At 33.2% G+C, this 15,394-nt stretch overlaps 1 protein-coding gene across 1 annotated transcript in view; it reads left to right on the top strand.

Annotated features, from left to right (window-relative positions):
• LOC123659562 (E3 ubiquitin-protein ligase RNF144A) overlaps positions 1-7,390 on the top strand; it is a 50,221-nt gene extending 42,831 nt beyond the window's left edge. The window contains exons 4-6 of the mRNA XM_045594770.1: positions 5,085-5,174; positions 5,633-5,727; positions 6,300-7,390. Coding sequence (XP_045450726.1) covers positions 5,085-5,174; positions 5,633-5,727; positions 6,300-6,414 — 300 coding nt within the window. The 3' untranslated portion in view covers positions 6,415-7,390. The remainder of the gene's footprint in view (positions 1-5,084; positions 5,175-5,632; positions 5,728-6,299) is intronic.
• The last annotated feature ends 8,004 nt before the right edge of the window (positions 7,391-15,394 follow it).

Raw genomic sequence — 15,394 nt, 5'->3', positions numbered from 1 at the left:
GAGATATCCCTAGTTTAATACCATGATATGGAAACCAGGGTCTGATGATGGGATCCCAGAGAAATCGAGGGACACTCTCGAAAATCCGCATAACTTTTTACTTGGTGTACCGATTATCACGATTTTTAATTTAATCGAAAGCTGGTGTTTATAATGTGGTCACATTTAAATTTCATCGAGATCTGATTACAACTTTTGGAGTAATCTTTGATAATGCGTATTTACTTGACTATTTTTTCGTCTACCTACGTTATATTACGTGTCAATATAATTGAAGACGGTTTTTTTTCGTTTGCTTGCAAACACAATTATTATTATTATTATTATTTACATAAATTTTGTTATGAAAGACTACTTTTTTCATATTTTAATATTATCTAAAAATTTATACTTTATTTGAAAATTTAGTTTGAGAATTGATTCTGAAACTTTTACGCGAAGTTTGCACTATTATTCGACGTAAATTTATCAAGTCAAGTCGGCAGAAATATTTCTCCAACATATTTTCAGTCCATTCCAATAAGTTTTCTGCTGCGTGAAAAATATATATTTCTAATATTGAACGTTGCTCGATGTACTGTGTCTTCCTTCATCACTTCTTTGAAATAAAAATACAAAAAAATCCCGTTTAAAAGCCTGTTTTTATAATTTCAAATTAACATTTTAATTAATTACAAGAATTCGTATTCGGTGCTTATTGTATATTAAAAGAAGGGTAATTTTTAAGCTGTAGCTTGTCTGTCTGCTTATTTGATATTACTAATTTAAAACCGTTGTCATTTTTTCAAGGCACAAGTGCTGACAGTTCTTCTAACTCAACGTTCAATAAATTACAATAAAATCCCCGGTAGCAACTAATAAAATTCTTTTAACCTAATACCACTCATTGCATCTTAATAATAAATAAAATAAATTTTTACAGCTAACACACACGGTCATCTATTCGTAAAGTAAGCAACTTAATACTTGTGTTATAGGTATCAGTCGACTGGTATAGCTACATATATTTTTTTTTTTCGATAAACATACATATAAATAATACATATATAAATAAACATATATATTACAGCCAGACTCGGGGTGGGAATCGAACTCACGACCCCTGGAACAGAAAGCAGGGTCACTACAAACTGTGCCAGCGGGCTAGTCAAAATCAAAATTTTAAATCTCAACAAACATTTACTTGTATCTAATACACAAAGTTTATATATTATTTTCAAAAGAGTAACTGCGGAGTTTCTTGCCGATTCTTCTCTGCAGAATCTACATTCCGAATCGGTGGTAGCTTCAATTTTACAAAAATAATAATTTGTTTTTAAAGTTTTAATTTGTAAAATGACGATTCAAAAGTGCTCTTGGAGCCTATTTAAATAAAGCTATTTTTGATTTTGATTTTGAATAACGCTCTCAGTACATTCGAATCCTCTGAATTGTGCCGGGGACGACGTGCGTACCTATAATTAGACGCTGGACCAGTTTCCTTGACTCTCATACCTAATGTAATTGATTTATGAATGAGTCAATTATTAAATTATCGAATATTTAATTTGATTATAATTTAATTCACGCGAACTTCGGGTTATGTAGTAAAAAAGAAATTGCAACATTGTACTCAAATTCTTTCACTGTTAATTTTTAGTATCATAGGAATCATCTTTTATCTCCTAGTATTATATTTTAAAATACGTAAGTATCTCATTAGAAAGAAAGCTAATTATGAGTATAAAAAGTTTATTACAGTAAAATCTGAACTGAATAGAATAGAAACGGCCTGTAAATATTTCACTGTTACGCATCATCCAACCTTTCCCTACCAAAACTAAGGGCCTGTTTGTTTGTTTTGTAGGATTTTAAGAGCCTAAACATTATTTCCCTCAAACTCGACATCGAAAAATTAGTTTACTCTTTTGTATTGTATCTATCATCACCACATCAGTCACCATGCTGGGCAGGCGGGTTGGTGACCGTGGGTTGGTTATCCCGCCAGCGGTCGGCTTTTTAAGTTCCAAGTTGGTAATGGAACTGTGTTATCCCTTAGACGCTTCTTACGACAGCCACGGGAAGAGAGGGGTGGTTATATTCTTTACTGCCGTAGCCACACAGCTTAGTGTATCTATAGACATAAATTACGTTATAATAATTAATGGAATTATGGTTTAAAAAACAGTATTAAAATTTAACGCAAAACAAGATCAAGATTTTATAAATAAACACGACGTGATTCACAGATTCATATCAAACGACAATATAATTAATGACTTGTACTTAGCTTAAAAAGTTAAAAGTATTCGTGGTTTAATTAATAACTTATAATAAACTAGCTGACCCTGCAAACGTTGTGTGGGCATATATATTATTTTCTTATTCGTATTATTCCGATCGGTTCAGTAGTTTTCCCACTATAACCGAACAAAAAAAACGGCTCTCCATTTATTAGTATAGATTTAACTTTCTAAACATTGGTTATTTATATAAGTAACTAGCAACCTTCGCACGGGTGCAATGCTGATACTAAATATACTACAGAATGTCTTTATTTATAGTGTGAAGCTAGCTTATAGCAGCGGTTATTAACATAATAAAAACATTCAAATATGCGTCGTTAGATTACAACGTTTAACAGAATGCGTTAAAGAAATAAACGTTCACTGCTCGTTCCCCGTAGGTGATAGCGTGATAATATGTAGCCTATATGTTGACTCGACTTCTTGATAATATTCGTGCCAAATTTGAAGTAAATCCATGCAGTACTTTTTAAGTTTATCCCGGACATACATACAGACAAACAGACAAAAATTCTAAAAACTATATTTTTGGCTTCGGTATCGATTATAGATCACACCCCAAGTATTCTTTTAAAAAAATATTTAATGTACAGTTTTGACTTTCCTACCATTTTATTATATGTATAGATTATGTGATGAGTACTTTTCTAAATTATACATCGATTCAAAATATTTCGACTTGGTACTTGTTATGTAAGTGTGGTTATGTTTGTTCCGTTAGATTAGTTAAAATAAATATTAGATTTAATTTTATACGTCAAAAAAGAAAGTAGACTATACAACTGGTCTACATCGAGTTCGAACGAAGCTGTCATAAACTATCTAAGACCACAGATTACTAAATAGTTACTACGTAACTTAAGACTAGAGGATTTGGTTTTATTTGCTCTTCCTAATTTATCTACCTATATCTATTACAATTTTATAAAAGTGAATTTATAATGTACGTTGAAGGTATTAAAATTGAGTGTCGTTCGATAATTAATCGAATACTACAAGCTGAAGATAATATATCATAAAAAAGGAATTTTATGAATCGAAGAATGATAAAATCATGATCGATGAATGATGTTGTGTCTTGTATCTTTGACCAAGCATTACCTTGAAACTACCGAATGAATTTGAACGATACTATACGATTCCACTATTCGAGTAAATATGATACATTTTTCTTTTCGAATTTAGAAATGGTTATCATAAAGCGGCTTAAAATATAATTTCTGTAATCGGTATTATAAGAAAACCATTAAATCATTTTCGCCATCCCGCCATCGCCACTGCGCTAGAGAAATTTCTATTTTTAAACAGTTTCTGCAGGCCGTTATTAGCTATTTTGAATCCTACACTATCAAAAACGGGATGTTTACCATCAGTCAGTCAGTCAGACCAGCCTATTGCTGTCTACTGCTGGACATAGGCCCCCCCAAGTTCGCGCCAAACATCCCGGTTTTCCGCAATCCTCATCCAGCCTACACCGGCAATCTTACGTAGTAGATCGTCGGTCCAACGGGCCGTATATTTACCATATTTGAAACAATCTATATAAATAAAAATGAATGTTTCTAAGCGCATAACTCGAAAATGGCTCGACCAATTCGACGAATTTATTTATTTTTTGTGTTCCTTAAGGCCAACGGAAGGTTTTTATACTAAAAAAAAAAAAAATACTATTAACTTTTGACAGAACCAAGTCTGCTGCTGTGTGGCTACGGCACTAAAGAATTTAGCCACCCCCTCTCTTCCCGTGGGTGTCGTAAGAGGCGACTAAGGGATAACAAGGTTCCACAACCACCTTGGAACTTAAGAAGCCGACCGATGGCGGGATAACCATCCAACTGCTGGCTTTGAAATACACAGGCCGAAGACGGGCAGCAGCGTCTTCGGTGCGACAAAGCCAGTACTGCGGTCACCAACCCGCCTGCCCAGCGTGGTGACTATGGGCAAAACACATGAGTTCACGTTATTTTTTGGCGTAAACTTGTGGAGGCCTATGTCCAGCAGTGGACTGTATAGGCTGTAATGATGAGAACCAAGTCTGTCCGGGCAACTAGTTTTAGTAATAAAAATAACCATATTAATTTAAAATCTTCAATAGGTACAACAGTAATTTTGTACACGTACAAAAATATTTATACCCTATCCAACCGTTTGTTTTCTTTTTAACAGCGCTCGCCTATAAATTACAGTTTTTTTGTTTTTTCGAAATAATGTATATACATGTCCGTTTTTTCGCCGCCGGTTTGCGGCGGACGACTTCTGTCCAGCTAGCTGACGGCTCCTCCTAGGGTTTGGCTCCCTCTCCCTCCTTCCCTTGAGGGGCAGCTACCTCTTAGATGGAGGGTCCGTACGCGGTCCACTCCACCCCCTTAACCTTTCCCGACCCCTTGCCCTTTCCCTTCCCCTTGCTCGATGCTTGGGGGAGAGCGGGGAGCACCTCCGAGTTTAATTGCGCACCCGCAGTTATGCTAGAGGCTGCCGTCATTCTGTCCTTGTCCGAACCGGTGGCCCTGTTGGCTCGCGCCACCGGTCTGCTGTCCCCAGCCAGTGGTGGGTCACAAGGAGGGGCAGCAAGGAGCTAAAGAGCCGCCACGCAGTTGTCCACGATGTTTGAAAAAAAAAGTCCATTATAGCCTTCCTGGGTAAATAGGCTATCCAACACAAAAAGAATTATAGTTTAAGAATAATCAAATTCAGTTAATCAGTTCCAGAGATTATGTTGCAAATAAAGCAAAAAATCTTTCGTATCTGTAATATTAACTTATTAAAGTAAACTGTAAAGTGTAAACTTTATAATTTCAGGACGACTTTTTACTCCGCCATTACGACAAAGGTCCCTGCAAGAATAAACTGGGACACTCCCGGGCATCGGTACTTTGGCACCGCGCACAGGTAACTTATATTTACCATAGATAATAAATAGAATATAATTATGACAAGTTATAAGCTTTGTTCATATTAACAATTTTTATCTCTGATTTAAACTATTATTTGATTCTGATTTAATATATTATTTCGTTATTATTATAAAATATATTATATTTTGTTATTACAGACAATAAATATATATTTTTTGTTTGTTTATAATTCACGTCCTTGTGACTTAATGCACAAAAATTGGTATTTTTATTTTGATCAGTCGAATATTTAAATCGATTATTGATATTTTTTGAATGTGCCATTTATTTCGAAATTTTTACTGGTTAATTTGTGTAAAATTTTGCATCTCTAAAGATTATTTATAAAATGTTTTATATCTTTTTAATGTATCATTTATTTTAAAACTTTAATCTGTTATATGAACTTTTTTAATTTTTGTATGTTTAAAATATTTATATATTATTTTACAGGTTGTAGGAATATTCGCGGGATTCGGTCTTCTACTGTTGGTCGCAAGTCCACTCCTCTTACTGGCCGCACCGTGCATCGTCTGTTGCAAATGCAGGTACGTGTCTATATTTTAAAAAATATATATTATAATAATGATGATTTTGGATGTAATCCTCTAATATAATTTCATCATCATCATCATTACAGCCTATAAAGTCCACTGCTCGACATAGGCCTCCACAAGTTTACGCCAAAAATAACGTGAACTCATGTGTTTTGCCCATAGTCACCACGCTGGGCAGGCGGGTTGGTGACCGCAGTACTGGCTTTGTCGCACCGAAGACGCTGCTGCCCGTCTTCGGCCTGTGTATTTCAAAGCCAGCAGTTGGATGGTTATCCCGCCATCAGTCGGCTTCTTAAGTTCCAAGGTAGTAGTGGAACTGTGTTATCCCTTAGTCGCCTCTTACGACACCCACGGGAAGAGAGGGGGCTATAATATAATTTAAATAACAAAATTTGCCGCGTATGTGAATCAATTATTGTTATGATTGAGTTTTGGTACAGCACTAAAGTATCTATTATACCAAACTTAATTTTAAACAAAATAATTAAATCACTTCAATAAACTCTTTTTTGTACACATACTTTTAATTTAGATTAAAATAAGTTTGTTTTTACACTTTTCAGACTCTGTAATCCCAATACAAAGAATCTTGAAGAAGTCGACGAGATAGAAAGCATAAGTCCTGGACGAAAAGATGACGGTGACGAGATTACGAGAGCGAGATACCTCTCCGACTGACGGCGACGGTATTAATCTAGAACATTCTAAAACGGACCTTATGTGGAGCTATTATCACGTTTCAATATCGTGTAGGTGATATTCGGATATAACCGGAAATATTCGGAAACATTCGGATATACTAGGTCAAGATCGCGAACTTGCGATCCTCGTATTACATATATATGATTGACATCTCTGAGATTTGACATTTGATCGACGAGCTATTAAATAAAATAGAATAAAATTTTCCGTAAATTGTATTGACCTGATTGACAGATTTCAGACGCGAGTACAAAGTAAAAAATTTCAAAAGATAAATTAGCTGATGTATTTCGTTATGTTAGCTAGTTTTAGACGTGTTACGATGTTTCAAATAGATGCAGAAACGAGATATAGTGTTTAATGACTAACGTAATATAGTGAATGACCTCAAAGACTAAACGGTAGTTTTATATCTAAGGTTGTCGTACAAATAATTAAGTGTTTTCGATTGTCAATACGATTTTAAAGAAAAAACAACAAACCTCGGCAAAAATTTCACTTTTCTCAAGAAATAAAAGTCGAGAAATGTTTTTGCGCCTTTTAATGTTTGTTGATGATTATTATTTTAAGTATTGCGTCGATGCTTGTTTCGAAATGACAATACATTTTCGATAATCAAATTTAATTAAAAAACTGTAAATATATTTTCATGTTTGCATGTGTGCAAGATTTCGTTAGAAAATTAGTTAAAATTCAGCGAGCATAAAAAATCGGTGCCACAGGCCACAGGCCACATAGGGCGGCGTCAAGGCCATAGCTTGTTTTGGAAAAATATTTTACAGGATATTTTGTAGTGGCGCTGTATTTTCGTAAGGATATCTGATACAATTGATAACAAAACATAGATCATTTCTCATATAGACCTGTTGTAGTATTGTTGCACCTACGCAATTTAATGAACAATTATATTGTATTCAAATAAATGAGCGCCATCTAGTGGCTGCGATCACAGATACATTCAAACGTGAATTAAACTAATTTCATTTATGCGACATGGGCTCGAATATGATTCAATAATTAAATGCAATATTGTTCAAGGTAATTTAAAATACAGTAACAACATTCAATACAAAAAACAAAGATAATCGTGTAAAGTTGAAGACATTAATTAGTTTATAGACGTATGATATCATACCTGAAGGTGACATTGACCAAGTAGTTCTCGTATTTGAAAGTTTTTTTTTTTTTTTAACTATAATTGAAACGAAATAAACAAGTACAAATTCAAAAATCAGAAAGTGGTAAGATAGATATGTTATAGACTTGACGTTAGATCTTTTTTGATAAAAGCAATTGTTTCTCGTACTTTAGCGTCATGCTAGAACATTTGAAAATATAAAGCTTGATCAGGATAAGACGGTCCACCTAACTTCAGACTATTTGTAGATCTTATAATTGGACAGCTAATTGGTTGGATGTTTGTCAACGACTTGGTTATTGAACTGATGCACTTGTCAGTCAAATTGCTGTTGTGAAAGTGAGGCTCTTTGTTTTTTTTTACCCACTTTTCGTCAAAATTGCGTGTTGAAATTTTGTGCTCCGGATGTTGAAAGTTGGTGGAACGCCTTATAACGACTTATAAACTTCTAGTCTCTTCCACTATGAAATGATCGCAACACAATACAATTAATAGTAGATGTAATTTAGTGATAAACTTTTTAATATTTCACCCAGCAAAACCTATCGATTCAATTAGATATACTGATCGAGAGTTTATATAATGATCGTTGGAGCGGGTTGCTCACACTCATCGGTTGAAATAATACCCCAAAATCAATTTTACACCTAATGTCCCTAGTGGCGTATTTTGAGATTTAGCGGCCCGGGCAATAAAGTTTGCTGCTCCATAAATTATAGCAAAAAGGCAATAGTAGTGTATGTACTAAGGATGTCACATTTCGGAAAAAAAAATCGATTAATAAGTAATCAACTACTTTTTAAGGTAAAATCGATTATTTTTCACATCCTAAGTACGTATCACGTATACTCGGCTTGTACGGCGCTTATCAGACTGCCACTCCGTGCTATAATTCTTTTGACTCTAGCGTAAATAAGTACTTGACTGTACATATACGCTCATGTTATAAAATTGTTTCGAGAAATTCTACTATCTATACTAATCTACTCACTCAATTATGTGAAATTATTTTAAAAGTCGGAAACCTAATTATTGTATTAATTTTGTGTAATTTTAAAGTTGTAGTAAAATACAAAACCGTTACTAGAATAACTTGTCAGAATCAACTGTCAAAACTATAATTTAAATTAAGGGCGCGTTTATTAAGGCCCACAACGCCATTGATCACAACCGCTGAAGTTGCCGTTCCACTAACGTGAAAGACGCCGCAGTCGTTGTGGGCGAATTTGTTTAAGTGGAACCCATATTTGAGCGCTGTAAAGTGTCGGGTGTCAATTGTGTACTCGCAATATGGCGGCATGGTGAAACCATGCAGCTTGTGGGGCTTGTGAGTGAATATTTCGCATGGATTGGAGTAAAACTTAATTTAAAATCATGGATTCCCGGGAAATTATTATTGCGTTTTTGCAAAATCGAATGAGAGATAACATTCAAAATTTGACATTAACAGTTGTTTTTTTTTTCGCTACGAATTGATGAAAGCCAACTTTGACCCACCTATATTTTGTGGGCGATGTGGTCACGAACAGCAGTGACGTCATCTATGACGTCGAGCGATCGCTCGCGACAACCACGGGCCTTGGGTGGAACGATAGAATGAGCGCCGCGGGCGTTGCGGACGCTTAATGAAACGCGGCTTAAGTATAAATTTTTTCTAATTTAAACAGTGTCGAGCAACCCGTCCTTAATCTGTTAAAAATATTAACTGAATTCATTCAAATTAAGCAGTATTTTTTAAACTTTTTGAACATCGGAATTTCGGCTAAAAAACGGATTCTTATTTTGCATATAAATATTGATATAGTTAAAATATTTCATATATATATTTGTGCGATTTTAAAATAAATATGTCAAATATTTTCGATGATATGATGATACTATTAACACAAACAAGATAATAAAGATAAAATAGACGGTGTTGACGTTGTTTAAAAGTAACGACGAAGGCGTAATTTAGATGGGTGTGATGATATCAAATAATTAATTAATTGTTTATTAATTTAGTGATTTAGTTCAATAACATATTAATGCTTCTCTTTTAACAACTAATTGTATAAAAATATGACTGATATTTTGTTTTAAAAAATGAGACTGATGAATGAAATATGTCGAATGATCGCCACTATTAATTTATATAATCATATTTATTTTTAAAATAGCAACATTAATAATAGATAAAAAAAAAATATCTACAGATTCAATATATTCAGTCATATAAGAAAAATAAAATATAGACTTATGTCAGTATGTAACTTTAACCACGGTCTTATTACACAGATCAGAACACTAAGCCCAATTTCATTGGTGAGAGATCAGTACGATAATGTAACTTTTCGTTCGCTTCAACGCCGCTGTACGTTGCTGTACGTCATTACTATCACTTGGTGCCGTCACGTGGTGCGGTGGCTACCTTCATTGTAATTGTGTATATTGAGTGACGTTCTTCATTGCACCACCTGCACCACGGTCTTTTATGCACTAAGCGATCGTCATGCCACTCATGCCTCTGGCGGATTTTAACCATTAAGCCAACGTACCCGCACCACTGTAGTTTCCCGGCCTGTGTAATACAATCGTGACTTCAACTTTTTAGTTCTGTTATTTATAGCATTGTAATTGTTTCGAATTAAATGACTTATATGAATGTGAACACAGTAAAAAACTTAATATAAGTACTTCATAAGTTAGTAATTCGTGCGAAAAGTGAATATAACGTCGGATAGTTATGTATATTTTTGTAAAAAAAAAACTGTTAGTGCGCCTAGCGTGCATTTTAGTTGCATAGTTTAAATTAAAAAAAAAAGAATGAGTATACTGTAAGAAATACAGTGATCAATAAAGTTATGTTATAACTTATATCTACATATAACTAGCACAAATTGTTTTTACAATTTTTGTAGTACAATCTTAAATTATCATAAAATACTATTAAAAATAATTTGATATAATTCCTCGTTTTATCTTTTATAAACAGTTCATAACTCTATTGGATGCTGTATCAATAAGATTGACGTGAAATAGAAATATTTAAAGTGTTAAGTGTAACTGCAATGCAGTGAGAGACAATGCATATTATATTTATAATCTATAGTTTATTTTTTCATTAACCTGTGATTGACAAATGTCATGTCAGCTGTATATTGTAATTTAAAAAAAAATATTCAAATATGCACTGCTTTTCCTGTGTGCTAACACACGGAGCCTTAATTCGTAATTTAACGGTAGAACTTTTTGAATTATTAATTTATTGTAAATAAGGATTAATATTGTACTTAAAAATGAGGATTGATGGAATGATAACAGCAATTTTCGTGATGATAACAAAATGCGTTATAAGAACGCAAATTAGGCAGCCTCTTGTTTGAAAGAGATTACCTATTATTTGTAAAATAACTGCGCTAATGCTATCGAAGGAAATGGTTATAGGTATACCAAACTTTAAAAAAGAACATAAAATCCATCAATTCTCGAAAGCTTGTTGTAGCAAGCTAGTTGAAGCATTTGTAGACTTAATCAGATTAATACATAATTAAGAGATCAATAGTTCTTTAGCTTATCCTTTGTCTATGGTATGTATTTTGATGATTGTCACTTTTATTTAAAAAAAAATTAAACTTTTTTTTAATAATTGTTCTGTTTATACATATTTCAGATGGAAATATTAGAAAATTAATTGTATTTTCCATATTTTATCATTATAAATGTTAAAATTTAATTTTAACAATTATGTGATAGTTTTATTAATTTTATATATGCAGTGAAAGCTGTTGTAAATATGAAGAAAATTTTTATTTTTGTTATCAATTTGTACTTCTTGTTTTTTTGATATGTTAATTCGAACTTTCGTTTCAATTAATTTAATAATTAAATAATAAAAACATTGAATAAATCTTTAAAGCATGTTTTATTACCCATTTTTTAAACACCATCTTGAAATACTCAACACTTAACTCACGAGTCTCTTGTTGCTACCAACCATAGTATGTGTTATCTAAGAATAAAATCCACAATTATTATTGTCCCAGCAAAAAATAGTAGAAACTAACTTTTACCCATATTTAACCTCCTTATAACATTATCGTATAAAGAAAAGGCAATCATGTCCTACTAATTCAGAACTACTTACTAATAAAGAGTAAAGCCTCATCTACATCCAAAATTCAATTGTGTAAGACTAAACATTAAATATTGGTATGGTATTGACACTAGGTACTTAAGGAGATAAATTACATATTTTATAGTGGAAGCTAAATATTTTATCAAATAAGTTCAATTTTGAGGCCATTTATTTTTTACAATGGTAACACAGTTATGCATGCTTTCTTATTAAGAGCCATTTCACAATTTTTCGTATCGCGCGAGTCGTACAAGCCGCGCGATCTTTGTGCTACTTGGTATAGTGTGACAACCAAAATACCATCTTGATCATTTTCTAATCTATAATATAAAAATGAATCGCTGAATGTGTTGCTAAGCGCAAAACTTGAGAACGGTTGGACCGATTTCGCTAATTCTTTTTTTTAAATATTCCTTGAAGTACGAGGATGGTTCTTACGGAGAGAAAAATTCTAAAAAAAAAAAAAAAAATTCCTGAAAAAGTCTAAAAACAACACTTTTCTATACTCCCATACGAAAGATTTGTGATAATACTTAAAAGTCAATTTGAACTTTAATACCATACGATAAAGTTTGTGTTAGGCGATACGAATTTCGCCGGGTCAGCTAGTGTATAATAAAAATTAATAACTATGGTATAAAATGTTTTTTACAGTCAATAAATTTAAAATTTATTTATTTTATTTATTTATTTATTTCAATCATAACTTACAACTATCATTACAGGTACTACCCAATTCGATAGTGAAGCAAACATAAATTAACTTAAATAACAAATAACATATAACGCTATCCTTGTGAATTCATTCAGTGTACACGTAAAAATATCTGTCTCCTCTGCTACAAGGTTGAGAGTGCGAAGCGCCCGCGTCAGAGGCGCCTCGTTCAATAAATTTGTGCGACCACGAGGTACAGCCAGCAGGTGAGGCCGACGTCGTCGCCACACATACCTGTCCGGCACACACAAACACAGTAAACGTAATATGTCGGCGTGATGTACCTTACCCCTAATTAACCTAAATAAATATAAAACAAGTGCAAGCTCCCGCCTGACTCGTAGCTCGTTGTATCCCACCATGCCCAACACAAACAAAGTTGGATACATAAGAGGATAAAAAGGATATACCCCATATAGTCTAAAATATAAATAATAAATAAAAATAAAATAATAAAAAATAAAAATAAAAAATCAATTTTATGAAACAATTTTTTTTATCGTTTTTTGAGTTTACTAATGAATCTAATATTTACTAATATGCATTTAATTATGCCCCAGAAAATCTGTGTGTGAATGTGAGTTTCATAGTTTTGGATGAAAGTAGACCATCAAATTTTGCCGTTTTCAATTTTTTTAATAAACTCAATGACACCGACAAACATTAATTAACAAACAACAAGACAAACAGATTGAAATGCTAATTTGTATTAATAATGTGAGAAAAAAAAATTAAATCATACATTTGTTTACAGAAATTATCATTGGGTATATTATTTACAGTCATTTTCGTAATGTTTTTATTTTTAAGAAAGTATCAAATGCTTTTTATCACACTATAACAACAGGCGCTTGGCGCGTGTAAGCGAAAGAGACGGCTGCGCAGAACTTGGCGTGGACCTTACTTCTAAAAGCGCTGACGCTCGACCATTGGCGTGGACCTTACTTCTAAAAGCGCTGACGCTCGACTTGTATAAGCAAGTTATTTTACTCTTTGCGCTCGACTGCTGTATAAGTAAGTTATTTTACTCTTTGCTCGACTGATTTACTGGGCTTGATGTGTGGTAATATGTACTATCCAGTGTTACCAACCCTACTGTTTTAACAGTAGATTTGCTGTTTTTGCATTGATGACCCTATTTTCTATTTCATCCCTTATTTATACTGTTTTTCAATTAGCGTTCAGCGTTGACACTATGTTATATGTTTTTATGACCACTAAATAATAACACACAATGATACCAGATGGCAGGATCTACTCTTGTTGGGATTCGAGGGAATTCCCCGACCAGCCTTATATGATTGACATTCATATTTTATACACGGGGAAATCATGTACAAAATTAACCATGTAAAAATTCTCCAAAACATATTTTTCGAATATTTTATAAAATTTCAAGCATTCACAAATAAACACTAAATTAATTACTTCTTCACTTCAATAAATTCTCTCCTTTTCGCACGAGGCTTCCTCTCTTCTATAGCAGCTTATGCGCCAGCGTCGACAACGGCTGATGGCTCTCTTTGTCTGAAGACAAACCGCGGAGACGAGAGCAGTCGTTACCGCTTCCCCATCTATCGAGCCATCCTGTACGCCAGAATATAACAGAAATAGAATAGAAACAGAAATGAAACAATAGAAACAGAATAGAAATAGAATAGAAATAGCATAGAAATAGAATAGAAAGAGAATAGAAACAGAATAGAAATAGAATAGAATGAAAATAGAAACAGAATAAACATAGAATAATTATTTTAATTATACGAGGAAAGTATGAAATCTGCCTTTTTTACTTTACCTACTGTTTTCTCCTGTCTTTTTATTGGTGAGCTGCTGTTTTTTAGTTTCTTGGGGTTGGCAAGACAGATACTATCTTTTTAACCGACTTCCAAAAAAGGAGGAGGTTCTCAATTCGACTGTATTTTTTTTTTTTTTATGTATGTTACATCAGAACTTTTGACCAGGTAGACCGATTTCGACAAATTTTGTTTTAATCGAAAGGTGGTGTGTGCCAATTGGTCTCATTTAAATTTATTTGAGATTTAACAACTACTTTTCGAGTTATATCTAATAATGCGTTTTTACTTGACGCTTTTTTCGTCGACCTACGTTGTATTATACCACATAACTTTCTACTGGGTGTACCGATTTTGGTAATTCTTTTTTTGTTGGAAAGGGGATATCCCTAGTTTGGTACCATGATAAGGAAACCAGGATCTGATGATGAGATCCCAGAGAAATCGAGGGAAACTCTTGAAAATCCGCAATAACTTTTTACTGGGTGCATCGATTTTGATAATTTTTACTTTAATCGAAAGCTGATGTTTATCATGTGGTCACATATAAATTTTATCGAGATCTGATAACTACTTTTGGAGTAATCTTTGATAATGCGTATTTACTTGACTATTTTTTCGTTGTATTACTTATCGATATAATTGAAGTCGGTTTTTTTTTTTCGTTTGCCTGCAAACACAATTATATTATGACAAATAGACACCCAAATTTTATTTATTTGTATTGATATATATCTTTGTCTGTATTCCTGTATGATATACATATATTTGACTTGTGGAACAACCGTGCATATTATATTTTTTTCGTTTGCTCGCAAACGAAAAAAAAAACCGACTTTAATTACATCGACGAGTAAAACAACGTAGATCGACGAAAAAATAGTCAAGTAACTACGCGTTATCAGAGATTACTCAAAAAGTAGTTATCAGATCTCGATAATTTATGTGACCACATGATAAACACCAGCTTTCGATTAAATTTAAAATTATCAAAATCAGTACACCCAGTAAAAAGTTATTGCGAATTTTCGAGAGTTTCCCTCGATTTCTCTAGGATCCCATCATCAGGTCCAGGTTTCCTTATCATGGTACTAAACTAGAGATATCCTCTTTCTAACAAAAAAAGAATTATCCAAATCGGTATAACCAGTAGAAAGTTATGCGGTATAATACAACGTCGGTCGACGAAA

Source organism: Melitaea cinxia, chromosome 14 (assembly GCF_905220565.1).
Source record: "Melitaea cinxia chromosome 14, ilMelCinx1.1, whole genome shotgun sequence".
Lineage (NCBI taxonomy): Eukaryota > Metazoa > Arthropoda > Insecta > Lepidoptera > Nymphalidae > Melitaea > Melitaea cinxia.
The sequence above is the reverse complement of the archived record's forward strand: the minus strand, read 5'-3'. Positions and strand labels throughout refer to the sequence as shown.